The sequence below is a fragment of the Pan troglodytes genome, chromosome X (assembly GCF_028858775.2).
Source record: "Pan troglodytes isolate AG18354 chromosome X, NHGRI_mPanTro3-v2.0_pri, whole genome shotgun sequence".
Classification (NCBI taxonomy): domain Eukaryota; kingdom Metazoa; phylum Chordata; class Mammalia; order Primates; family Hominidae; genus Pan; species Pan troglodytes.
In genome coordinates, this window is record NC_072421.2 from 99,777,271 (window position 1) to 99,804,619 (window position 27,349).

Consider the following 27,349-nt stretch of genomic DNA (forward strand, 5'->3'; position numbering starts at 1 on the left):
GCTGACACCCTGATCTTAGACTTCCGGCCTCCAGAACTGCGAGAAATAAATTTCTGTCGTTTATAAGCCACCCAGACTATGGTATTTGTTATATAAGCCTGAACTGACTAACAAAATATCAAGGAAACCATTTCTTAGTCCAAAGTCACAAAGATTTACATCTTTTTCTTCCAGTAGCTTATAAATTTAATTCTTGCATTTAGGTCTTCCATCCATTTTAATGTTTTTTTTTTTTAATGGAATGTGAGGAAAGTGACCAAATTCATTATTTTGCAACCACTATGTGTATATCCATTTGTCCCAGGACCATTTTTGAAAAGATTATTGAAAACCAATTTACCATAGATGTATGGGTTATATCTGGGCTCTCAATTTTATTTTACTTATATATATCCTTATGGAAACATCAGTATCACACTGTACTGATTACTACAGTTTTGAAATCCAGGAGTGCAAGTTCTCCAAATTTGTTCTACTTTTTAAAGATTGTGTTGGTTATTCAGGGCGCCTTCTATTTCCACATTGTGATGATTTGGCTCTGTGTCCCCACCCAACTCTCATAGAATTGTTCAGTGTTGGTGAGAGGTGATTGGAGCTGGGGGTAGTTTCTAGTGGTTTAGCACCATCCCTCTAGTGCTGTCTCATGAAAGAGTTCTCACGAGATCTGGTTCAAAGTGTATAGCACCTCCCCCTTCCCTCTCTCTCTTCCTCCTTCTCCAGCCACGTAGGATGTGCAGGCTTCCCCTTCACCTTCCGCCATGATTGTAAGCTTCCTGAGACCATCCAGGCTATGCTTCCCATACAGGCTGTGGAACTGTGAGCCGATTGAATCTCTTTTTTTTATAAATTACCCAGTCTCAGGTAGTTCTTTATACCAATGTGAGAACAAACTAATACAAACATGAATTTTAGCTTTCCCATTTCTGTGAAAATGCAGTTGGAATTTTGAAAGTTATTTTATTAGATCGGTAGATCAATTTAGGGGAGTAGCAACATCTTAATGATATTAATTTTTCCAATTAATGAACACAAATGCCTTTTCATTTATTTAGGCCTTCTTTAATTTCTTTCAGCAATGGTTTGTACTCTTCGGTGTGCAAGTTTTTACCTTCTTTTCTAAATTTTTTAGTGATTTTATTAATGTGATGCTATTTTAAATAAAATTGGTTCCTTAATTTCATTTTTAATTGATTATTTCTAGCATATAGAAATACAACTGATTTTTGTATGTTAATTCTGCAACCTTACTGAACTCGTTTATTAGCACTAATATATCTTTGTGGATTTTTTATATAAAATCATGTTATCTGCAAATAGAGATAATTTTATTTCTTCCTTTACAGTCTGGATGACTTTTACTTTTTTTCTAGTCTAATTTCCCTGGTTAGAATTTCCAGTACATTATTGAATAGAAGTGGTGAAGGTGGACATCTCTGTCTGGTTCCTGATCTTAATGGAAAAGTATCCAGCGTTTCATTAAGTATGAAGTATGCTATTGGTTTTTTACAGCTGCCCTTTATAATGTGGAGAAAGTTCCCTTCTAGTCTTAGTTTGTTGATTATTTTTATTATAAAATAGTGTTGGATTTTGTCAAATGCATGTGTTGAGATGATCATGTCGTTCTGCCTTTGTGTTATTTATATTGTGTATTAAATTGACTGATTTTCAGATGCTGAAACAACCTTGCATTCTTGGGATAAACTGCACTGGGTCAGAATGTATACTTATTTTTCTATGATGCTGGATCTGTTTTGCTATAATTTTGCAGAAGAATTTTTATCTATATTCATAATACGTAGGTCTTTTACTTCTTTTCTTGTAATGTCTGTCTGGCTTTGATACAAGAGTGATACTTGAATCATAGTGTTCCCACTTTTTTTATTTTTGGAAAAGTTTGTGAAGTATCGGTGTTATTTCTTTTTAGAACTTTTGGTAGAATTAACCAATGAAGCCACCGTGTCCTGGGTTTTTTTTTTTTTTTTTTTTTTTGTGGTAAGGTTTTTGAGGAGTGACAGAATCTCTTTACTTGTTCTATGTCTATTCACATTTTCTATTTCTTCTTGAGTTAAACTGGCTGAGCCAGGGGGGTGGAGCTGTGGGAAGTGCTTGCGCTTTAGGCATTGCTGTCTGGAGCCCCCAGGGAACTAGTGTCTGCTGGGCCCCATCAGCTTTTAGAAACAGGAGAGATAGAAGCCAGTCCTTTGGGTAATACCTGGGAAAATTGGAAATCCAGATGTGTGGTGTGACTCCTTTGCTCTTTGAGGAGACACTGAGAACCTGGACTTCTCTCATGTCATACGATGCTGTGCCTAGAGTGGGGATTATGGTGAGAGGGTCTCCAATTTTCCTTCTCATTTTGATGTGGCTGGTTTCAAACTCACTCAGGGTGCAGGAGCCTGTCAACTAGTTTCTGGATTTCTCACAAAAGAAATTGATCCATTTCTCACGAAAGAAATTGATCAATCATCTTGCTATTGAATCAGTGTGTCTATTGGGGAAGGAGAGTCCAGGACTTCTTATTCCACCATCTTGCTAACGTCATCCCTTGATAACAGGATAGTTTATTTTATTTCTTATTGTATATGTTGAGGATGTACAACATAATATTTTAACAGGTGTAAGATGACATCTTGTTGTGGTTTTAATTTGCGTTTCGCTGATGATTAGTGATGTTGAGCACCTTTACATATACTTACTGGCCACTTTTATGTCTTCTTTGGAAAAATGTCTATTCAGGTCCTTTACTCATGTTTTAAAGGGACTATTTGTGTTTTTTTTTGCTATTGAGTTGCGTGTGTTCCTTATATATTTTGTATATTAACTCTTTATCAGATATATCGTTTGCAAATATTTTCTGCCAATCCATAGACTGCTTTTTCATTTTGTTGATGCTTCCTTTGCTGTGCAGAAGCTTTTTAGTTTGATGTAGTCCCACTTATTATTATTCTTGTTGCTTGAGCTTTTGGTGTGATAACAACAACAAAAAATCACTGCCAAAGCCAATGTAAAGGAAGTTTTCCTATATGTTTTCTTCTGGGAGTTATATGGTTTCCTGTTTTACATTTCGGCCTTTAATCCATTTTGAGTTGATTTTTGTGTATGATGTAAGAGAAGGGTCCAAGATAACTGGACGTTGTAAATTATATAATTGTGGGGACCTTGGAAATCAGATTCTCCTTTCTTTCCAGGATATTTTTTTGTTCTGTTTGTTTTTATTGCTTGTTAGGGACTTTCTTAAATTAATTCTGTTGTGTGTGTGTGTTGTTTGTCATTTGTGGCCACTAAAGTCTCTACTTGGGTAGCTTAATGGTCAGGTAATGATTGGACATAGATTTCCTGAAAAGCCATTAACCAACAAGTCTCCCAGACTTGTTTTCAAGGGAGCCTGTATGTATTGTGGATAATTCCTTCAATGTTCAGGCAAGCAGTTTACAACTCTCTCTTAGCCTTCAACTTGTGCTGGGTCTCAAGATCACCCAGAGGCGAAAATTTAGAGCCTTCTTAGATCTTTTCTAGATGTGCACACAGCCCTGCACATGTGAGTGGCCTCCCAGATTCATGGGTATTTTAAAGGCCTAAGCTTTTCAGAGTCCCCTATAAGTATCTTATTCCCCAGTTTTACCTTTTAAGCTTTTTGTTCAGCTTCTTGTTTGTCTTAACTCTTATTGCCACCTTAGGGAGCTATTGTGTTATATGATTGCTACCGTTTTCTTTAAATCAAATGCCCCTGTGAAAAAGACTGTTCATACGGAGTGAGATCTGGGTCGGGTGAAATAAAGACAAGACTTGAAATGAGTGTTTCCAGGAAGCTTCCAAATAGTTCCTATGATGATGTTTCTGTAAGAATGATGTTTTGGACAGCTTCAAACCCTCTGCTCCCTCCCTTGGCTGTTGGTTTTCACAGTGATTATATAGCTGTTGAGTTTTATGACAACTTTGGACCTGAAGAAAAAGTGGTGGAAATAGAACAAGTTGAAATACCACAATGCTTGCTGTTGTCTCTGAAATTCAAACATTTTTCTTTAACAAACTCACCTTGAATTTTTCAAAGCCTTGGTTAATTTCCATAGTTCCGAAAAAGTTGACTTTTACAATACTTGCCAGTGTACTCACTGTTTTTATGGAGAGAAGAATTTTCCAAGGTCCTTCCTCTGCCATTCTCACTAACATCATCCCATATTGGCCTTTTATGACAAGTGTGTCTTTACCGGAGTCAAGAAAAACGAGAAAATCTACAGACCACCATCTAAAAGGGTCTTTGTTTAGGAAAATCTGCTGTGTAAAATCTCAGGTTTAGGAAACAAATTAGTGGATAATTATTTGCTGTATGAAAGAAGATTTGCTCAATTAAAGAACTAATTTAAAAGTTCCTTTAAGTTGTGAATCCCATGGTTCATTTAATGAAATTATTGGAGCAAAAAAAATGTCCCTAGCCTTTCAAGAATACCCACTCTGTAAATATATAAATGCATTACACTGTGTTTTAAGAGTGAAAATTGGTCGGACATGGTAACCCATGCCCGTAATCCCAGCACTTTGGGAGGCTGAGGCAGATGGATTGCTTGCACCCAGGAGTTCAAGACAAGCATGGGCAACATGGCGAAACCACATGTCTACAAAGAATAAAAATTAGTCAGGCATGATGGCGCACGCCTGTAGTCCCAGGTACTTGGGAGGCTAAGATGTGAGGATCTTTTGAGTCCAGGAGGTTGAGGCTGCAGTGAGCCATGATTGTGCCTCTATTCCATGCTAGCTGGCAGAGAGAGGCCTTGTCTCGGAAAAAAAAAAAAAAAAAAAAAGAGTAGAAATAAAGGAGATGGGAATTAAGAAGTGGGAATTAAAGGAATTTATCCATTGACAAATGGATAGTTTTAGATTAGTTAACACAGAGGTAGCAAGGTGAGTTTTCTTGGCTTTAACCCCCAAACAACTTTCTTCAAGAGCTCCCACGGTTCATATGATTTATTTAAGACCAGAAAAGCCTAAGGCCTTTGATGTACTTATTTTGAGAAAAGGCATATACCAACTTTGAATCAAAATTCTAACTTCTCCAACACCTTCCATAATTATGAAGGCATTCAGATATGTACAGTTGACCCTTGAACAACAGAGGTTTGAACTTTATGGGTCTATTTATGTGCAGATCTTTTCAACCAAACGTGGATTTAAAATGCCATATTCACAGGATTCAAAACTTGCATATATACGGAGAGCCGACTTTTAGTATAGTCGAGTTCTGCAGGACCAACTGCTGGACTTGAGTATGTGTGGATTTTGGTATACGTGGGTGCTGGGGGAGGTCCTGGAATTAATATTCCATGGATACCAAGGGAATACTGTACTCGATTCCATTATGAGATGTCAGAAAATATTACCTGCTGCCAGAAAGTGGATTTTATTTTCTAAGTAAAGATAATTTAAAAAATTTTTGGCCAGTAAAGATGCATTCTGGGGTCCACAAAAAATCTCTCTAGTTAAAAACAACCAAACAAAAAACCCCATAAATAAGCTACCAACTTTTGCCAGAATTCAAAACCGACTGAGTGTATTTTTGTTGAAACTGCTTTAAGTGTGTAACTCATTCATGTCCTGGAGCACCAGGTACAATTGTGGTGATGCAGCTCTTGGTAGGGCTTTAAAATCAGCCTGGTATCTTTGGGCTGAGGTTGCCCCTAACACCATCTTATAAACAAGCAGGACAGCGAATGAGAAAGAGCAAGAGTGAGGGTAATAGTGAGAGATCCCTTACCCAGGAATAGGCCTCTCTGAGTCGCTTCTGGGATGCTGCTGCCCTCTGCTGCCACGTGTCCTGGGAAAACCCCTGTGGTCTCAGGACCTAAAATGTTCTCTCTTTTTTCCCAAGCTGGTGCTTTATTCGTTCTCGGCTTTAAAGACACTTGCTGGCATGGAAATAAATGAAAAGCAACCAAATGAGAATAAGCGAAGACTGTTTATTCGGAACTTACTATAGCAAATGAGTCAGCCATCATCACTTGTGTTTTGGCAGAGACTCAAAGGCAGGCAGAGAAGTGGGAAAACTTTATAGTGGAAAAAAGGGAAGACTTCAGGTATTCCCTGATTGGAGCTTTTTCGCATAGGGAAGCTGTAGGTGGGCTAACTAGAAGCAGAACAATTTATGTGATTGGTTAGGAGGTTCATATTTAGTTTGTTAGGTGGATGCAGGAACAAAAATTGGAAAAGCTGTCAATTATTAATAAAGTACTTGCCATTTGGGGCCAATTGTTACAGAAGTTGTTTAGTTTCTTGGATTGTTACTAGAGAGAGCAATCTGACTTCCTGCAAATCTGATTTACAGCATGCTGTCTTCTTTGGTAATTATAGATAAGGGGATTAGTTTCCTGGGAAGGTTGTGGATCAGAGTTCTGAAGCCAAGAACTGAAAGAGACACAGAGAGGAAACATGTTTATAACACAAAGAAAGAAAGGCTGACTCTGGGAACTAAGATGAGTCCAGCACATTTGGCAGGGAAGGATGTTCCATTTTATGTCATTCTCCCAACAGTGTTGTTGCCCTGTGGGGTTAGGACATTTATTCATATTCCACACTTTATTTATTGAGTATCCATTATGTTCTAGGCACAGTGAAGAGCCAAATGCACAGCCCCTGCCCTCAGAAAGCTTAGACTCATGGTGAAGTTCAATATTCAGTAAATACTAATTATGCAAATAAATGTATAATTACAAACTGTGGTAATTCCTATTATTAAAAAGTACAGAATGTTAAGAGAAGGGTTAATAGGGAACTCTTGTTTAGATTGGAGAACCATAGAAAGTTCTCTGAGGAATTTAGAATTTGAAAGCTGAGATTTGAGCAATGAGGAATCAGTTAGTCCCGGAAAAGTGGGTAAAGAAGGAAGAAAGCATCATAGGGGGAAAAAATAGCATGATTAAGATCTTGAGGTAGGAAGGCACGTGGCCTGTTAAGGAAAAGGAAAAAAGGTCAGTATTGCCATGCGCTAGGAATGAATGGCGTGAGATGTGAATGTAGAAGTAGACACTAAATGCTGCTGTCAGAAGTTTCATCTTCCATTGCTTTGTATCTCTCCTTTCCTTGAAGATCTATACTGGTTTCTCCACCCATCATGCCTCACTTTTAGCTTGGAAGCCCCCAGATTACCTAGAACCTTCTCATACTCCTTTTGTGTTCTGTGAAGAAAACACATTGGTAAAAGATTAACATGGATAATGTTGACATGTAGTTTTGTACTGTAAAGGAGAAGTGTAATGAAATAAATCTATTTTATGACTCTGTGTGGTTTTATTTAAAGCTGGATATGGTGGTGTGCATCTGTGGTCCCAGCTACTTGGGAGGCTGAGGAAGGAGGGTTGCTTCAGCCCAGTAGTTTGAGTTTAGCCTGGGCAACATAGCAAGACCTTCATCTCTAATAAGACAAAATAAATAAAGGCGCCATCCTGTATTTATGTGTCCCCACCACTTTAGTTAGCTGTTTATCTTCCACTACACTATACTGTATCTTGGGCCCCGGGATAGTTAATATCAGGTGTGAACTTGATTGAATTGAAGGATGTGGCTGGTAAAGTATTGCTTCTGTGTGTGTCTGTGAGGGTGTTGCCAGAGGAGACTGACATTTGAGTCAGTGGACTGGGAGAGGAAGACCCACCGTTAATGTGGGCGGGCACCATCCAATTGGTTGCCAGCATGGCTAGAACAAAGCAGCCAAAAGAAGCTGGGATAAGTTTGCTTGCTGAGTCTTCTGGCTTCCTTTTCCCATGCTGGAAGCTTCCTTCCGCTCCTACTGCCTTGGACATCAGACTCCAGATTCTTTGGTCTTTGGACTCGGGGACTTGCACCAGTGGCTTGCTGAGGGCTCTCAGGCCTTTAGGCACAGACTGAAGGCTGCACTGTTGGCTTCCCTGGTTTTGAGGCTTTTGGACTTGGACTGAGCCACTACTGCCTTTTCTCTTCCACAGCTTGCAGGCAGCCTATTGTGGGACTTCGTCTTGTAATTATGTGAACCAATTCTCCCTAATAAACTCCCTTTCATGTATACATATAGCCGATTGGTTCTGTCCCTCTGGAGAATCTTGACTAATAAGGTCCCATTTAACTTCACCTCTTGGTTTTACAATCCATTGTGTATCATTTTATCATTTACATTTTTTTCTTTAGCAAATGTATATACTTAGTTAAATTGCTGTTGCATGGCTCTATATATTGTGGAATAAACAATCTGAGATATGGGTTCTAGTCCTGACTTTTCTGTAAACTGGTGGCAGTCTTAGAGAAGTGATTTAAGTTCTCTGAGTCTCAAATGGTTCTTTCTGAAATGAAATGTTTAAATTTTTATGTTAACTAAATTATTTTTACCCAGCATTCCTCTTAAATTCTGTAATTTTATACCACTTATGGACATCTATGAATATCTTTTACGTAGTCTTCTTTTGTGTCCTTATGGATAAGATTGACTCTCAGGATAATTTTCTTTTTTGGAGTAGTATACATAAAGTATAATTTAACAAATGGTAATTGGTCACAGTATTGAGGTAGAGTTAAGGCACATCTGAAGGGTAAAAATTCCCTGCTGAAGGCATAAAATTCTCATAAATGACTTTGCAAACTGTGATATGTGTACTCAGAGTGGGTAACCCCAAGTGCGCCAAGAAATAAAAGAAGCCAACAAATATATATTGAGGAGTGCAGATATCTCTTCAATATACTGATTTTCTTTCTTTTAGAAATATACCCAGGAGTGGTATTGGTGGACCATATGGTAGCTCTGTTTTTAGTTTTTTGAGGAGCCTCCAAGTGTTCTCCATAGTGGTTATACTAATTTACATTCCTGCCGACAGTGTACAAAGGTTCCCTTTTGTCCACAACTTTGCCAGCATTTGTTATTGTCTGTCTTTCGGATATAAGCCGTTTTAACTGGGGCGGATGATACCTCACTGTAGTTTTGATTTGCATTTCTCTGATGATCACTAATGTCGAGCACCTTCTCATGCGCTTGTTTGCCATTTGTTTGTCTTCTTTTGAGAAATGTCTATTCAGATCTTTTGCCCATGTTTTAATTGGATTATTAGATTTTCTCCTATAGAGTTGTTTGAGCTCCTTATATATACTTGTTATTAATCTCTTGTCAGGTGGGTAGTTTGCAAATATTTCTCCCATTCTGTGTGTTGTCTCTTCATTTTGTGATTGTTTCCTTTACGGTGCAGAAGCTTTTTACTTGATGTGATTCCATTTGTCTATTTTTGCCTTGGTTTGCCTGTGCTTATGGGATATTACTCAAGAATTTTTTGCCCAGACCAATATCCTGGACAGTTTCCCCAATGTTTTCTTGTAGTAGTAGTTTCATAGTGGTGAAACAACAGGAGCGAAAGTGGGTATCCTTGTTGTATTCCAGATCTTACAGGAAAGACTTTCACTTTCTACTCATTCTTATGATACTAGCTGTGGATCTCTGTTTTTTATGGCTTTTATTATGTTGAGGCGTGTTCCTTCTATACACAGTGTTTTGGGGGCTTTTATGATAAAGTAATGTTGAATTTTATCAAGTGCTTTTTCAGCATCACTTGAAATGATAATATGGTTTTCGTCCTTCATCCTGTTGGTATGATGTGTCACACTGATTTATTTGTGCATGTTGAACCATCTTTGCATCCCAGGGATAAATCCTTCCTGGTCATGATTAAAGATCTTTCTAGTGTATTGTCGAATTGGGTTCACTAGTATTTTGTTGAGGATTTTTGCATCAATATTCATCAGAGACATTGGCCTGTAGTTTTCCTTTTTTGATGTGTGTTTGTCTGGTTTTGGTATCAGGGTAATACTGGCATTGTAGGATGAGTTTGAAAGTATTTTCTCCTCCTCTATTTTTCAGAGTAGTTTGAGTAGGACTGGCATTAGTTCTTCTTTAAATGTTTGGTAGAATTTAGCAGTGAGGTCATAAGGTCTCGGGCTTTGCTTTACTATAGACGGAGACTATTTATTAAGGCTTTACTTACCTGTTATTGGTTACCTGTTATTGGTCTGCTCAGGTTTTGGATTTCTTCGTGTTTCAATCTTGGTAGATTGTATGTGTCTAGAAATTTATCCATTTCTTCTAGATTTTCCAATCTATTGGCATATACTTGCTCATAGTAGCCACTGGTGATTCTTTGAATTTCTGTGGTATCAGTCGTAATGTCTCCTCTTCCATCTCTGATTTTATTTATTTGGGTCTTCTCCATTTTGTTCTTCACGAGTCCGGCTAAACATTTGTCAATTTTGTTTACCTTTAACAAAAAAGCAACTTTTTGTTTCATTGATCTTTTGTATTGTTTTCTTCATTTCAAATTCATTTATTTCTGCTCTGATCTTTATTGTTTCTTTTCTTCTAATTTGTTTTCTTCTAATTTACTCTTATTTTTATAGTTCTTTATGATGCATCATTAGGTTTTTTATTTGAAGTTGTTCTTCTTTTCAATGTAGGCATTTACAGCTATAAATTTTGATATCAGTACTGCTTTTTCTGTATCCCATAGGTTTTGGTATGTTGTGTTTCCATTATCATTTGTTTCGTAAAAGTTTTCAGTTTCCTTTTTAACTTCTTTTTTGATCCACTGTTCATTTATGTGCATATCGTTTAATTTCCTAGGAGTTGCCTAGGAATTGCAGTCTTTGTGTCCTAGGCATCCCTTCAAGTTTACCTGGGACCCCAGAGCACTTTGGCCTGTAGTGGTGTGGATTGCCGAGAGACTCAAGTTCTCCGCCCTGGGATGGGTGAATCCCCTCTAGCTAGGTCTGGTCCAGATGCTCCCTCTGTGAGTGGGCACTGGCTGAGCCCAGCACGGCTTTGCTCTCTGGTATGGCAGGGTAGCACTGAGTTGAATGTGAAGTTCCCCAGTCACTGCCTTCTTCTTCTCCCAAGTGTACAGACTCTCTGGGCTGCACAGCTGCTGCCAGGATACGGGGGAGGGGTGGCATCGGCGATTTAAGACTGACTGTCTCTGTCTGACCTCTTGAATGTCTGTTCCAACAATATGAATTTAAAACCAGGCACTGTGATTGCTCACCTGATTTTTGGTTCTCATGATGATGCTTTTCTGTATGCAGATAGTGGTTGCAATTTGGTGTTCCTGCAGGGGGTACACAAGGTATAGCCTTCTATTCCACCATCTCTCTCTGTTCCTCTAGTTGGTTCTTGACAACTCTTGATAATACGTATTATTAAATACAGTATCTGGGCCATCCCTAGGCAAAATGTGATTTACTGTTTTCCACTAGTTCTCTCCCTTTATTTTTCCCACACTTCTATTTCCCCTCATTACCTCTCCCAGGGGATTTCAATATTAAGAGACACTTCAAAAGACTATTTCACTATTTGAATGAAGTGCTGATAGAATTTTAGGTTATCACTGGGTAGAGTTTTTTTTTTTAACAATGCAGTTTTGTGAGAAGATGAATTGGTGTCATTCTGGAAGGTTTTCTTAGAAAGAAATACAATAGAATTCTGATTTTTTTAATGAGAAATGAACTTCTGGTATAGTGAAACATATGCCTTATGAATGTATAATTTTATGTTCAAATCAAGAAAAATATATTTAAACATTTATCCTGGGGTTGATATGAGAGTAATTTGTTTCACAGCTGATATTACTGAAGGAAATACTAGGAGAGGATGAGGAGGAAATTCAGATTTAGCATTCATTAGTAAAATAAACTCTTTAGCTAAGCGCTAACTTTACTAGCCAAGTCCCCTCATATCCTCCTGTGCCTAGAAGTTAAGGTGGATTTTTCCTAGGCTGGAAAGTTCTTGGATCTCTTCCCCATAACTTTCTTCTTCAAAATCCCCATGTTGTGCAAGATATTCACACGGTACTGTTGCCACTAACAAGGCGAGGATTGTGGTGAGAATCTGGTCAAAGTATAGTCTTGATTTATAAAAGAAACAAGTTAATGTGTTAAGAAATTAAGTCAGGGTAAGAGAGGGATCAACTAGTATAGTGTGGAAATGTATATATGCTGGAAATAGGCCAATCCAGGGGTCCTCATATCACTGTGGTGACTGGCCAGTGGAGTGACAAAGTAGACTAGGACTGAAGAGTGAGCAACATGAGGCCCCTTAGGATCGTCCGTTCCAGTGCCCTCAGTTTACAGATGAGCTCCAAAGCTCACAATTGGATTGCAATGAAGAACATGCCAAGAATTGAGCTGAAAGAACTCAAACCAAAATGTAGGATTCCTCTCAGGCTTATGGTCTTGCCCCTTTACCACACAGCCTCTGTGGCTAGCCCTTTAAAATGATTCTTGATTTGCATATTTGTAAAATGAGAGTTTAACAGTTCATGTGTCTCTCCTTACTTTGTGTGGAGGATTCACTTATACAAAAGATAAAAGAAAACCCAAAACAGACTTCTGGAATTTTGTAGCCCTGTTGGTTCTTCATTTGTAGGGGCTGTATGAACAGCATGAAGTGAAACAAATAAACAACAAACGCTTATTTTTTCCCCCTAAATAGTTATTTAAATGCTATTTTTGTTTCTGGGGCAGTAAGGATAAAAGCTTTGAACAGTTCGTTCATGAGGAGCAGGGCTTGAGAAGATGACTTCCAAGCTCCTGAGGGGTTCCGAGCCTGGGCGGGAGGGTATGGACATGAAGCCTCCTTACGTCTATCTCAGCCTCCTGCCTTTATCACCCAATGGTGAGGCTCTGCTTGCCTTTCCTGCCGTCTTGGTTTCCAAGGCACCCTGGGCAAGTGATACCACCCCGCTACCCTGGAAACGGATCACCCTTTGTTTTCGTGTTTGGACTCTCCTATCTTGTGTCACAGGTAGGGGTGCGCTCCAGGTGGACCTCATAATCTCCGTGGTCCCGTCCTACTCCTCCCTGATGATCTCCCCTCTCTTCCTGGCTACAGTGGTACTTCCCAGGACCAGGTTGGGGAGGCAGAGGGGCTTCGCTAGCAGACGCAGAGGCGAGGCCGCCAGTCGAGGACGAGGAGGAGGTGAGGGACCAGGGTCGCGAGGGCTGTGGGGGATACCCTGCTGCCTGAGTCCAGGCCGGCAGAGCCCCTTCAGGAAGGTCTGGAGCAGTAGCTAAGGAGTTAGAAGGTATTCCAGGACCAATGAAAGGTAGCCAGAGCCGAGGAAGATTCCTTTCCTAGCTTGGTCAGTAATGTGCAGTGTGCCCCGCTTCTGGCGAGTTAATTGTCCATCTCTGGGCCTTGTTTTCCTCTTCTGCTTGCCCAAGACCAAACTTGTTTGATTTCAGTAAAGGAAGTGCCGCTAATTCCCCTTCCCCTCGAGGCCTGTTTGAAGACCCTAGTTGTTCCTTTGAGAACCTTTGAGCCCTGGTACTTAATCCTTTCAACTGACGGCAGCGGGTTCAGTCACCAGGACACACAATTGTAGTTGAAGAGCGCTCTTTCTTTTTGTCCCTGGGCGAGAGTCAGGTCTTACACAGCTTGCCTCTTCTTTTCTCTCCAATTCCAGATAACATCAAGATGCCGAAGACTGAGGAAACTGTGCTCCAGAATGATCCCAGTGTAGCAGAGAATGGGGCCCCTGAGCCTAAAACACCAGGGCAGAGCCAGAAAAGCAAGAGTTTCTGTTTAGATGACCAGTCTCCTGGTAGGTCTAGAATCATGTCATCACTTCTATGGACAGCAATTAGGCTAAAGGAATAGACAGCCTGTGATTTAAGGGCCTTTAAGGGATATAGAAGGCTCTTGCAACCTTGCATTTTTCCTTACTAATCCTTCTGTTAGTCCTCTTTTGGATTATTCTTTCTCTTGTCTTTCTGCCCCCTCTAATTTTTACATGCAGGACTTAGGCCCCTAATTGGTAAGTAAAATTAAAAGATTTTGGTTTTAGAGAAAGAGACCGACAAAGCAAGTTACTTGTGTTTGACAATAGTCGAGAGTGATTTAGTCAGTTCAAAGCCTGGGAAATAAATAGCATTCTTGTATTTTGATTTTGTAAAGTGCAAATGGTAGATCTAGGACAGATCGAAGTGATCCAAATTATCTGTTGCTTCAGTTGTGTTCTGTCCTTTTCCAGGGGTGCTTTGTTGACATAAAAATTACCACTGCTCTGGGGTAAAATTATTTAGGTCTTTAATAATAGCATTTTTATGTGAACATTGGGACTTTAAGTCTTTTTCACACCTTATGTTAGGCATTTGAAGCTTTGGCTTGACTAGTCCAACCTCACAGGAACTCAAATTGCAGTTCTTTTACAATAATCTCCAGTGAATTTAACCAAAGGTTAATCTGCAGACCTCTCCAGATGTAGCAATTTGATCTAACCTCTTGAACACTGAAACGGGAAAAAATATGAAGTTGAATTACGTGTGTTTCTCTGGTGGCCACTTGGGGTCACTGCTAGTAAGCAGAATGGCACAATTCATACTTCATAATATCTCTCAAAGAAATGATGTCTTAATGAATTAATTAGATGGTATATTTTAACATATGTAGCTTTTTAGTTAGTATAGAAGGGAAATACCAGTTGATGGACCAACTTTTCAACAGAAGTCTTATCAACTGTTTTTTAAATGAAAAATAAATGGGCATAAATGGACCATCTTCTTGGAGTGAGCTTTAGGATTCTTATATGTGAGTTTTATTATATCTTAAGGATAAATCGTTCTCTCTGACCAAGTTATGAAACTACATTAAAATTGAGTTACAAAATAGTTTTATTGCATATTTTATTTTACATATCAAGTAATAATTGTGACTACTATATATACTTTGTTTTACTACTGAAAGTACTCTGTATGATGAATTTAGAACACTGGTTCCCAAATTCGAATGCTGGGCTAGGACATAGTTCTTACCAATATTGAATGAAATAAAACAATAAAGATGTTGTAATGAGTTTTTAAAATAATATTAAATTGATTCAATTTAAAAGAGTACTCTTAATGCTGACTGTGTTTTCTTTATACTTTCTGAGGTGTTAAAATATGTTTTCTTTTTATGAAGTGATTATTTTGATGATGGTAGGGTAGTTTCATTGTTTGCTTGTTTGCTTTCATGTCCATATGTGGAAAAATAAAAATTGTCAAATCATTATCTGTCACTCATGTTGTTTTGAAATGTTGTCTGTTGAATACCCAGATTTGGAAACTACTGTTTTAGGAGCAGGATTCAGCTTTAGAGCCATCTAGTAAGATTCGTGTGGTATCTATAAGGAGATTTTAGCCTTCATCTTGTGTGTAGCCCCTGAGGTAGGAAGAGAACAGTGGGAACACAATAACTTTTAGATACACATTAATTTTACAAATCACAACTTATTCATTGTTTGCTGTGTTTTGCTTATGGTTTTACATTTCAAGTGGAAGGTTTTCAAAACTGTTTTATGTTTTTCAAAAACTAATTTCTTCCTCCCATGCCTGACTTCTCTGAGATGTTCAGTGTTACTGAAGAGCAAAGAGTTCAGAAAACTTCTGGTGGTAAAATGATTGAATAAGTCTGTGTAAGATCCGTTTGATGAATCTAAACTTGGGAGCCTTACTTGGCAGAGTGAATCTCTAAATAAAATAAAAATTCTCTTTGTGTGGGTTCCCTGTTGATGATGGCTATGCTTTTTCTTTCTTTTTCCGGAGAGCAGACCTGATGTCTTTTCTGTCACAGATCTGATAGAGACAGTTAATGAAGTTTCCAAGCTGAGCATTTCACATGAAATTGTAGTAAACCAAGATTTCTATGTGGAAGAGACCATTTTGCCTCCAAACAGGTACAGATTATTCAGTTTTTTTCCATTTTACTCTTCGGGGCATAGGTACATAGCACAAATGACTTTTGGTCAGACTTGAAGCATCTTATTAATACATCTAATGGTTGTGTCTTATATAGTACCAACAAATTAGTGTAAGTATTACTTTAAAAGTGTCAAAGCAGCAAATTATATTTAAACAGGTAATAAACCAATGCAGTTACAGGTTGAACATCCCAAATCTGAAATCCACGATGCTCCAAAATCCAAAACATTTTGAGCGCCAACATGATGCTCAAAGGAAATGCTCATTGCGGTATACAAGTATGCTGCAAATATTCCAAGATCCAAGAAATCCGTAATCTGGCTAGGCGCAGTGTCTCACGACTGTTAAGTTCCAACACTTTGGGAGGCCGAGGCAGGTGGATTGCTTGAGTCCAGGAAGTCAAGGCCAGCCTGGGCAACATGGCGAAACCTTGTCTATGCAAAAAATACAAAAATTAGCCGGGCATGGTGGTGCATGCCTGTAGTCCCAGCTACTCAGGAGGCTGAGGTGGGAGGATCCCTTGAGCCTGGGAAGCAGGGGTTGCAGTGAACTGAGATCGCGAACACGCCACTGCACTCCAGTCTGGGCGACAGAGTGAGACCCTGTCTCAAATAATAATAATAACAATAATAATCCGTAATCCAAAATACTCCCGTCCCAAGCATCTTGGAAAAGGGGTATTCATTCTGTATTGTCAAAATGTTCATTTCAGGATCTTAGTTAATAATGAAACGTAGAGTGATTTTCAGATCTTTTCAGACAGACTTGGAAGAGGTAACTCCTAGCCGTTCAACTTTTAATTATCTGCAGATTAAACAGGCAGAGATGAGCAGATTTTCTAATAGTGGTTTTGTTCACTCTTCAGGAGTAGGAAATTTCAGGGGACACTTCTGCTTCATAATCAGTGTAATAAAGATTCTGTGAATCAAGATTAGAACCCCATCGATAAATAGTGTGCTTCTACAATTAGGCTTTATATTGGTTTCTCTTAATTATATTGATATAACAATATATGATTAAGAATCATCCAGCATTTATGGATTGAATGCTTCTAGTGTTTATTAAGAGTTAAATGGGTTGATTTCTTTGTCAGAATCTATATTTTATGGTATTTCTAATTTCCCACCTTAAATGCTTCTGTTATTTTGCCACTTCTGGGATTCTGTTACGTAAAGCACCTTGCTTTGTCAGTGGTTCTCTTGATCTTCATACTTCTTAGATTTTCCTTTGTCTGTTGCCAAGGATGGGTTACCTGAAGGAAGTTTTTACCAAAACACAGGTCTCGTAGCATCTCCCTCATTGCCTTTATAGTCCCTGCGGCCCGAGTTAGATTTGTTTTTCTCCTGGTAGGGGTGCAGAAAAAAGTGAAACTAAGAGAATGAAGGTCTGTTAAAGTGGCTAGGGATCTCAGGGGGTGGATAGATGAAGCAGGAGGAATAATATTATTTAGGGCTTGGATTTCACTGTGTTTTTTAAATTAACAGGCTTTTTCAAATGTAGTAATACAAAATGTATACTGGATAAGAGGTTGAAATAGAGTTTGGGGTTATCCATTATCTACAGATAATTGACAGTTAGTTTTCCCTTTGGGCTTATAAAATTATACTAAGCACAGTTATCGGTTTTTAGGGGAAATCTCATAATAAGACATTTATTCAACAAACATTTACTGAGTACTTATTAGGTGGAAGGCAGAATGTTGAAAGCTGAAGACATATAGTTGAGTGAGTCACTGTCTTTGCCATCAAAAAGCTTCTGTAGGGAAGATAGTCAAATAGCTACTGTGCAGAGTGATAAGTTATCTCATATCTAGTGTGTGGAGTTCTATGCAGTGCTCAGCTACCTGGGGAAGGTCAGTGAAGACTTTCCTAATAAGGTAACACTTGAATTGAGTCTTTTCAGGTGGTTTAGGGGAGAAGGGACTCTCCTGGAAGAGGAAATGTCATTTCAGAGCCATAGAGGGATGGAAGACAATTATATATTAATTATAAGTGGACTGTGATTGTTAGAGCACAGGATGTAGGAGGAGAAAGAAGGTTAAGGTAGGAGAAGTGGCAGAATAGGATTGTGAAGGGACTTAAAGGCCACGTACACTGCTAGAGATAGGTAGCATCTGAAGAACTTTAAATGAGTATACTATTATGATCAGATTTGTATCTTAGAAAACTCATTGATTTTTATCAAAAATATGTACCATTGTTGGGGTAAGGTTTTGTGGGTGTAAGGTGGCCATTTAATAGACTAAAGCAATAGTTCAGGAAAGAGATGACAGTGGGTGGGGGCCGATTCCAGAGATATTTAGGAAGCAAAATCTCTGGAATTGGGTGACTGAGTGGATAAAGGATATGAGGGGAAAGGAATTAAGAAGGACTACAGTACACACCAGATAGATAATAGTTGAACTTTCACAGGTTAGATTGTTGTGTTGGAGGAGAAACTTTGAATTTTTTTTCAAATATTTTTTAATCACTTGTATTTTTGTAAACAGAAAACATACATTACTATTATATACACACACACGTATATATACACACATATATGTATGTATATGTGTGTATATATACGTGTGTGTGTATATATATATATATATGTATATTTTTTTTTTTTTTTGAGACCGAGTCTCGCTCTGTCACCAGGCTGGAGTGCAGTGGCACTATTTTGGCTCACTGCAAACTCTGCTTCCCGGGTTTAAGCAATTCTCCTGCCTCAACCTCCGGAGTAGTTGGGACTATAGGCACCCGCCACCACGCCCAGCTAATTTTTGTGTTTTTAGTAGAGACGGGGTTTCACCATGTTGGCCAGGATGGTCTCAAACTCCAGACCTCGTGATCCGCCCGCATCGACCTCCCAAAATGCTGGGATTACAGGCGTGAGCCACCGCGCCTGGCCTACTATTATATTTTTTAAAGAGAAAAAGTCTCAGATTTCTGGTTACAGAACTAAGTATGCATGAGGAACAAATTTAAAGAAGGAAGATAAGGAGTTCAGTTTTGGGCTTGCTGAATTTAAAGTGTCTCAGAAGACCTTCAGGTATTATCAAGAGGTAAAATCCTTTCCTAGATTTCAGGCCTGAAGGAAAAATAGCATCTGGTTCAAAGTTTTAAGTCTATGGCAGTGGAAACTAAGTCACACATCCAGGCTAGGTGCAGAACTAGGGTTAGAAGTCAGAGTCTCAACTCCTAGTTTATGGTTCTTCCTGCTGCAGGAAGAGAGTGTCTCTGGAACCTTGAGGTACCCTTCTGAGAGAATTTAGCCAATGCTTTTCCATCTGAGACTACCTTCAGTTTATTCAGCCCTTCTCAAGTCTAAACATAGGTCCTCCTAGCCTGTCAATTTAATGGTCTTTCATAATTTTAAATGCTGTTTGGGAAATTATGATCCTGTATCAATTTTCTAGGTAAAAGAGCAATCTGCTCATTTAACCCTTCTTATAGTGTAGAAGGCAGGTTTGCGGAGGCAATGTACAATGCTTTTTGGAACCATCTGAAAGAACAGCTATTGAGTACTCCTCCTGACTTCACTTGTGCCCTTGAACTTCTAAAAGATGTTAAGGAGGTGAGTAACCAACTCCCATTCGTGGATGGGAAGTTCCTGGGCATCTCAGAACCTTGGATCGTCAATGGCTGTTAATATATCAAGTAGCATACTTTTTTTAACGTGACCTACTACTTAAATAGATAGGATGGGGCAGCTTCCATTTTATTTGTATAAGATGAAACTTGACCATTGGGCGATGACTATAACAATATATAACTCAATTAAACAAATTCTTACTGAAACCCCACTATGGTCTATGTGTTTCAGAATCCCGGAGATGAATAGGCGAGCCCTTGTCCACAAGGAACTTGCATGCTTGAGTCAAAAGGCTATTTCAGGGGAACCTTAAAGATTCCAGATTTGCTATTTTATCCTCACACTTTGGAGTAAAACAGTCTAAAAATATCCTTATCCTTTATTAAGAATGCCTCATCTCCTTGTGGTGGTGTGTATTTCATATTTCTTATATCCCACACATTTAAAACCACATTCTTATTTTTATTCATATTTTTACCTAATTCTACCTAAAAAATAGTAAAGACTACTACTATAACTGATCCCAGTGAAACCTTGAATGGTAATTGTCCTCTAGACAGAAAGAAATAATACTCTCTAAGAAACGTAGAGACTCAGTTCTCTGCCCCCCCCCCCAGAAGACATAATCTGGGATGCCTTTGGCCTAAGAGCATAGTTCATTGGAGAAAGTTTGAGGTTCTGAACAGAACTTGGCTCCTTTGATTTCCTTTGTTGGGCAGACCTTGCTATCACTGCTATTACCATGGCAGAACCGCCTAAGAAATGAGATAGAAGAAGCTCTGGACACAGATCTCCTCAAGCAGGAAGCAGAACATGGGGCCCTGGATGTCCCTCATCTTTCTAACTACATTCTCAATTTGATGGCTCTGCTATGTGCACCGGTTCGAGATGAAGCGATACAGAAACTAGAGACCATAAGAGATCCAGTGCAGTTACTGAGGTGAGAGTCTAGATGTGCTGTCCCCCAAATCTGCCTTAGACACTGTGCCGGAGAACTCCGAGCCAGCCACTGTGGATATAGCCCCTGTCTTATCTAGCTCTTGTGTACTGATGACCTGACTAACACACCTTTTCTCCTTTCTGGATTATTGGCTTTTATTTTCCAAGGACAGTCTCTCAGGGTTCCTTTTGATGATCTTTAGATCAGTTGGGTCTCCTTTATGTCATGATACTGTTAAGACATTAAGGTACAGTAATTCTTTCTCCTATAGATTGCAAATTGCCTTTTCCCAGATGTTGTCCTGTTTGTCCCAACTCAAACCTTGTGAGGGGACAGGAAAGAGGATTATCCGTGTTTCACAGCTAGAAGAACCAGGACCCGGAAAAGTAAAATGATCTGCTCAATGAGTTAGAAATTCAGTCACCCACATCCCAGCTACCCACATATAATTGTTAACACCTTGGTGATTTTCCTTTCACTGACTACCCTTTTTTCAAGGTGACAGAATGACTACAGGCAAAAGAGCTCTCATCTGGTTGTTAAAGTGTCAGGAGGTATAACTGTCCTTAGTTTTGCCATCAACTCACTCTATGGCCTTGGGTCACTGGCCACAGTACCATTATTCATAAGTTGAAATAGGACTGTTTGTTTTTAAGGCTTCTTCTGACTCTCAAATACTCTGCTTTTATGGCTCCTTGCTTGGATTCCACCCTTCCAGACTAGATTTCCTTTAATAGTGTAAATGTTCTGTTTCTCCCTATGGCAGGGGCATCTTCCGTGTTCTGGGCCTAATGAAAATGGACATGGTGAACTATACCATCCAGAGCTTTCGACCCTACCTGCAGGAACATTCCATCCAGTATGAACAAGCTAAATTCCAGGAACTCCTTGATAAACAGCCCAGTATGTTTAAAATTCAAGGGCAGGAGAGGGGAGATTTGACCTCAGGTCTGCCTTCTTATAGCAATAGAGGCTATTTTCTATTTTTTGAATAGAAAGTTTCTTCCTTGGGCAAGGGGTAGGGAGAAGGAATGTTTCTCTAAGATAGAAAGATCTACAAAATCACTTCTTTATAGACCAAGAGTATGTCTCAGAGCCATCATCTTTAAGCCTTGGAATTTTAAGATGCATATTCCCTTCTCGTCGTAGATCTCCTCGATTATACCACAAAATGGCTAACCAAAGCAGCCACAGACATCACTACACTATGTCTGAGTTCTCCTGACTCACCTAGCTCCTCCTGCAGCATGGCGTGTTCACTTCCAAGCGGGGCAGGTAACAATTCAGAGCCCCCCAGTCCAACAATGGTGCTATACCAAGGCTACCTCAACCTCCTCCTCTGGGATCTTGAAAACGTAGAATTCCCAGAGGTAGGGATGTGTGTTTGGGCATTGCCTTGTTCTATGGTATTCAGTGCCTCCATTCAAACCCTCCTCTTCTGATGGGCTGTCCTTCGCTCCCTCACCAGACTCTGCTGATGGACAGAATCCGGCTCCAGGAACTGGCATTCCAGTTGCACCAGTTAACTGTCCTGGCCTCAGTCTTGCTAGTGGCCAGAAGCTTCTCTGGTGAAGTTTTATTCAGATCACCTGAATTTGTGGATAGACTGAAATGCATCACCAAGGCCCTAACTGAGGAATTTATCTCCAGGTAAGATTCATAGATCTCTGTTAGAGAGGGAAATGTGTGGTATTTGGGACATAGGTAATATCAATACTATTATTGCTTATTCTTCATCACAAACCACACAAAGGCCCTTGGAAATGATCTTCAAAGATTTTGGTATCTTTGATAAGTTGTATTGAGGTTTGGGATACAGAAAATAAAACTTATTTTCCAAAGAGGAGAGTGTGGAAGCCAGTTTGCTACAAATATTCCTTATGTGTTTGCTAAAAACGAGTCATTATATACGTGATTGAATGACAGTGGATTTGTGCTATGTATATCTAGAAGTTGATCGGTTGGTCAGTGATATTGACCATTCACTGCATGTGGGGGCAGGGATATTATACCAAAGTACAAGGAGGAGTAGGAAGTCCAAGCCTCTTAATATATTAGCAGTTTAATTGGTGGGGTAGGAGAAAAACCATGAAAAATATCCAATAGAGTCTTAAAACAACATTTAAATACAGTCGATGGGACTGGAGAATGCTGAGTAGATCCAAGGATGGAACTGAACCCTTGCCCAATTTACTTTGTTTTCATCGAAGTGGCATATGGTGCTGTGTGTTTGGATCAGGTGGTACCTTGCGGGTAACAATGAGTGTATTTCATCTGCCCAGTGGCTAATGCTGTCTTCTGGTGGCAGAGAGCCAGAATTCTTCCTGGAATAGGCCTGGCTTGTGGTATGAGGCTCTCCGGGCTTTGCCCCTCTGCCAGGCCCACTCTGCATTCTATCCCTTATTATCTAGGCCTGAAGAGACTATGCTGAGTGTGAGTGAACAGGTGTCTCAGGAAGTCCATCAAGGCCTTAAGGACATGGGCCTCACTACTCTGAGCACTGAAAACACCGCATCTCTTCTAGGCCAACTCCAGAACATCACCAAGAAAGAGAACTGCATTCGTAGCATTGTTGGTAAGAATCTCCATGGTCGTCGTGCAGAAAAGTGGCAAGAATGTGGGGCATGGGTGGGTAGACCTTACCCTGAATGTGAGTTACCTAAGCATTTAAAAATGAAAAGGCATGATCATTTGGGAAGTTTTTTAGCTTTAGTTTCCTCGTCTATAATGTGCACTGTTCAAATAGATCTTTCTCAATTTGGAGAATGCATGTATGGTTTGAAGACAGCTCTGTACCCAAGATATGTCATTCACAGGTGTTGGATATTGTCACACTAACCCTATGAAGTCATTCCTGGTATTTTCTCTTTTCTTTTCTTTTCTTTTTTTTTTTTTTTTTGAGACAAAGTCTCACTCTGTTGCCCAAGTTGGAGTGCAGTGGCACGATCTAGGCTCACTGCAACCTCCACCTTCTGAGTTCAAGCGATTCTACTGCCTCAGCCTCCCGAGTAGCTGGGACTACAGGCACGCGCCACCATACCTGGCTATTTTTTTTGTATTTTTAGTAGAGATGGGGTTTCACCATGTTGGCCAGGCTGGTCTCGAACTCCTGACCTCGTGATCCGCCTGCCTCGGACTCCCAAAGTGCTGGGATTACATACGTGAGCCACCGCGCCCAGCCCATTCCTGGTCATATTCTAAATGTCGGCCAAGATATATGGAGGAACCCTTTCTCTATCCTATGCTTTAAGCTACCATTTGGGCCCCTACGCCTCTCCATGGAAGTGATGCTGAGTTGGGCTGTAGGACATGTTCCATGCTGGAGTGGAAGCAGTGAACTTGGCCAGCTTGTTTTGAACTTTACCATCTGATCATAGCCTGGATTGGGTGTATGGGCCTGAACTTGGTGCACTGGCGGCAACATGTGTTGTTACTTTCAGGTACCGGGTCTACGGTCCTCTTGTTAAGTTAAACGTGCCCTAGGATCTCACATACAGCTACATAAAGTAATCTTATGAACCCCCAGAAATTTACTACCTCAGCATCTTTTGATCATGCATTGTCCTTTGGGAGGTTGATGGCATTCCATTCCCCCAAACAAACAAAAATCTCATGTATACGGTTTACCCAAATGAGCAGAGAGGTCAGTGAATAACTCGGTTAATGCAAAACTTTGGTGAGCAGGTAGAGCAAAGGCATTGTGAATTTCTTCTGTACCCTCTTCGTTCCTCTTTTCATTGTTTTTCCCTGCTCACAGATCAGTGGATCCGTTTTTTTCTCAAATGCTGTTTGCTTCATGGCATGCAGGAGTCTCTGCTACACTTTCCTGGAGGCCTCATTCTCATTGAAAAGGAGTTGGCAGAACTGGGCTGGAAGTTTCTCAATCTGATGCATCATAATCAGCAGGTATTTGGCCCATACTATGCTGAGATCCTAAAACACATCATCCATCCAGCTCAAGCACAAGAAACAGATGTGGAGCCTAACTGATAGTGCTGGACCCCAGCTATGGCAACAGGGACTCAGGAGAGAGAGGTCAGCATGTTTCTGGGAGGACATCACCTGTGGTTAGTCGAACAGTCAGCCCTCTTCCTCGCTATAGCCAGGACACAGGGATGCAGGGGTCAAGCATGTAAGCACCAACTGGCCCAATCCCCTTCACTAATAAACCTCTGAGCTGCAAGAAAATTTCAGTTCCTCCTGTGTTCTAGCTGAAGTCAGGTTCTGCAGCCTCATCCCCTAACTAGCTGAGTGAGAATCCAGTGGGCCCTCTGTTTTCCCTTCATTGGCTGATCATTCTTCAGTATGCTTGCCTGAGCCGAATCTGGGCATCAGGTACTGATAAGGGAAAATCCTGGGACTGTATAGAATAATGCCCCCTGAAAACTGGGAAGGAGCTAAGAGACCAAAGAATGACCCGGACAAGTCCGGCTTGATAAGCAGATGAATTTCTTGGGACTTACGTATAGGGCATTCCTGGGTGGCAGCAGGACAACTCTGGGGATCTGCCCTGACACTCCTCTGCAAGCTGCTTTTAAGCTAATTTTCTGGCTCTTTGCCTTCTGTATGCAATGAGACTCTTTCTCTCGGTATGTTTCCCAGTACACTCTGGGATGTTTTGGTTCTCACAGACACCTCGGCTCCTAAGCTGGGCACCATGCATGGCCTTAGACCACCACCTGGCCTTCAGGGTTCAGGCAGCAGACGTACAGCTTTAAGTAATCTGGTGGGGGAGGGGGGAACTCATTAACCTACAGTCACTAGCATTATTTTCTCCATTGAAAAATCATTTCCTTGAGGGCTTTGAAAACTCTTTGTGAGATTATCCAGAGAATGACTATAAGGGCTTCTGGAAGTCAGAAATTCACTGAATTGCAGATGAAGAGAAGACATAGAACTCCATTTCTAGCACCACATTTCCCTGTAGTTTTCAAGGATACAGCAATAGCAAGAGTTGCGAACTCCCGTTCTAGTGTCTGGTTTGAAGCAGTATGAAAACTGGGGATTGGTTGAAAGTTGATATGGTGAATATCAACTTTGTGCCAACAAGCATTCAGCTAAGGACAGGTCTCAGCTTCCATGGGATTTCTTTCTTTTAAGTGATTCTAGGGGTCAGGCTTGGAATCTCTGATAATGACAGTAAACCGAAGCAATTAGGTCAGTGAGTATCATATCAAGTTCACCCCGATCCTATTTCTACAGCTGAATTAATCTTATCTGGCCACATCTCTAGGCTTAGAACATCTCCTTCTTCTTGACAGAATCGATGTGCGTATTCAAGCGTGGGGCAGCTGCCATGCTTTTTCCCACTCCTAGTCTGGGACTCCAACTGCCAAGTTATGAATATCAGCTGACTTGGCAACACAAATGATAGATGTTCTTGGTCCACAAGGACTTGGGCTTGTTGTTAGAGACTGCAGAGGTTCGTCCCATCATTCCCAGGCCAACTGCAGCAGACAAGCAGCAATCTAGAAAATTAGGAAAAAATTTAGGTTTGGATTTGGACTAGGTTTGGATTCAGAATGGACAGGGGACAATAGAAACTTACTTATGGGATAGACCCAAACTGGTTGAAAAAAATCATGTCCTCATTATTTCGGCGGATGGAAGGAGCTGAGTACAATTTACTCAGCCCAAGAAAAACAACAGATGAGATTGGAGTTCCATTACTCCCCGGGGAACCACGTGATTGATTTCCCTAGAGGGTGGATACCAGATGGGTGACATAGCTGGGTAAACAGAGTGCTACTTTTACTTTGGCTGGAGATGAGGCACACAGAAAAGCTGTGGAATGGATCATTCAAGTGTTCTAATCTTGTGACTAGATAGTCTCAGGACAGAGACCATGGCAGATGAATGTTTTATAATTAATAAATAGGCAGTGAGCCTGGCCTAGTTAAATTTTCTAATGTGATTAGACAATACGAATACAATTTTTTTAAAAAATATTAATTTTGGGAGCCAGATTATCTTACAGACAAGTGTGTTCTGAAGTGATCCCTGTGAAGATGACTGAGTAGTTGACGGATACTGACTTTGGGCTGCAATGAAACTTTGCTTTATACTTTATAATTAAAATCTGACTTGTGTTGATTTCTTGGAGATTTTGAGTTTATTGATTCTCTTGTGCTTCTACATGGAGGAAATGGGAATCCTGATCCTAAACAAGGAAAGATAGCTCACTCAATTCTGTTCACCATTTAGGGATGGATGGATGCACAGTTAGATAGATAGGTGGAACATGCACATGGTTAAAAATGACATGCAGTACAGAGAAAATTCGGTTTTTTCCCCACCCCTGTATCTCATTTATCCTACTTAGAGGAAACTATATCCAGGTTTTTGTGCATACTTCTAAAGATATTCTGTGCATATGCAAGTACATATTATAATTATAACAAATATTTGTGAGTGTGTATGCACCAGGCACTCTTTTAAGCACTCTACATATATTATTTCAATTATTCCTTAACAATTTATCTCCAGTCTACTTTTCCAGTTCTAGAACAATGTTGTACAGAAAGCTCTAACTGAGGGTAAGAACCGGTGTTTGTTTGTTTGTTTATATATTTATTTATCTGGTCTTCTTTGAGTGAGTAAGGGAAAATCATTTCACTTTCTTGGGCTTTGTCTTCATCTATAAAATTCTATACTTGACTAAATTACTGATTTTCTTGTTCAATTTTATAGAGTCATTTTTCACAAAACGAAATCTTTCCAGAAGATCACGAATAAGAGAGATCAAAGCTAGGCAGCTTGAGTTGAAGTAGAGCTGGAAGAAGGAGTTTTGAGGACTGTTTCAAAACCACTGGACTAGATGATCTCTAAAGGTTCCTGTATTATTTTCTTCTTTTCTTATGGCTGTTGTAACAAATTACCCCCTGAACTTTGTGGCTTAAAATAACATGCATGTGTTCTCTTATCATCCTGATTGTCCGAAGACCAAAATCAGTTTCAGTGGGTGAAAATCAGGGAGTCAGTAGGGCCAGGCTCCCTCTGGAAGCTCTAAGGGAGAATCCATTGCCTTGCCATTTTTAGCTTCTGAAGCTGTATTCTTTATTCCTTGGCAAGGCAGTGGATTCTTCCCTGGAGCTTCCAGAGCTCCCA

At 40.0% G+C, this 27,349-nt stretch overlaps 2 protein-coding genes across 17 annotated transcripts in view; both read left to right on the forward strand.

The window, feature by feature from the left end:
* The first annotated feature begins 12,887 nt into the window (after window positions 1-12,887).
* On the forward strand, window positions 12,888-27,167 carry LOC107971184 (T-complex protein 11-like X-linked protein 2). Of its 15 annotated transcripts, none has more exons than XR_008542127.2 (11): window positions 12,888-12,967; window positions 13,455-13,592; window positions 15,602-15,704; window positions 19,164-19,284; window positions 20,022-20,242; window positions 21,009-21,145; window positions 21,392-21,612; window positions 21,711-21,892; window positions 22,654-22,817; window positions 24,050-24,148; window positions 26,933-27,019. XR_008542127.2 is itself a non-coding variant. In XM_054677131.1 (11 exons), exons 2-11 carry the CDS (start codon window positions 13,466-13,468, stop codon window positions 26,975-26,977), a joined length of 1,470 nt encoding a protein of 489 aa, XP_054533106.1. In that variant the 5' UTR covers window positions 12,888-12,967; window positions 13,455-13,465; the 3' UTR covers window positions 26,978-27,167. The 15 variants fall into 15 exon arrangements, 12 of the variants coding, with proteins under 12 accessions (XP_054533106.1, XP_016799584.2, XP_063660729.1 ...); XM_054677131.1 differs by having other exon boundaries at window positions 24,000-24,148; window positions 26,933-27,167; XR_010154811.1 differs by having other exon boundaries at window positions 12,903-12,967; window positions 15,579-15,704; window positions 19,127-19,284; window positions 26,933-27,167.
* Window positions 26,933-27,349, forward strand: part of LOC735423 (nuclear RNA export factor 2) — a 112,374-nt gene continuing 111,957 nt past the window's right edge. For both annotated transcript variants that reach the window (XM_063804654.1, XM_054677129.1), the window contains exon 1: window positions 26,933-27,072. The gene's annotated coding sequence lies outside the window, so the exon portion shown is untranslated. The remainder of the gene's footprint in view (window positions 27,073-27,349) is intronic.

What these genes read in the sequence shown, in the direction of transcription:
- LOC107971184 (XM_016944095.4), top strand. Translation starts at nt 13,466, where the DNA reads ATGCCGAAGACTGAGGAAACTGTGCTCCAGAATGATCCCAGTGTAGCA. An exon ending in TTTAGATGACCAGTCTCCTG is followed by an intron (nt 13,593 to 15,601) that starts GTAGGTCTAGAA and finishes TTTCTGTCACAG; the next exon opens with ATCTGATAGAGACAGTTAAT. An exon ending in ACTCCTTGATAAACAGCCCA is followed by an intron (nt 21,146 to 21,391) that starts GTATGTTTAAAA and finishes TTCTCGTCGTAG; the next exon opens with ATCTCCTCGATTATACCACA.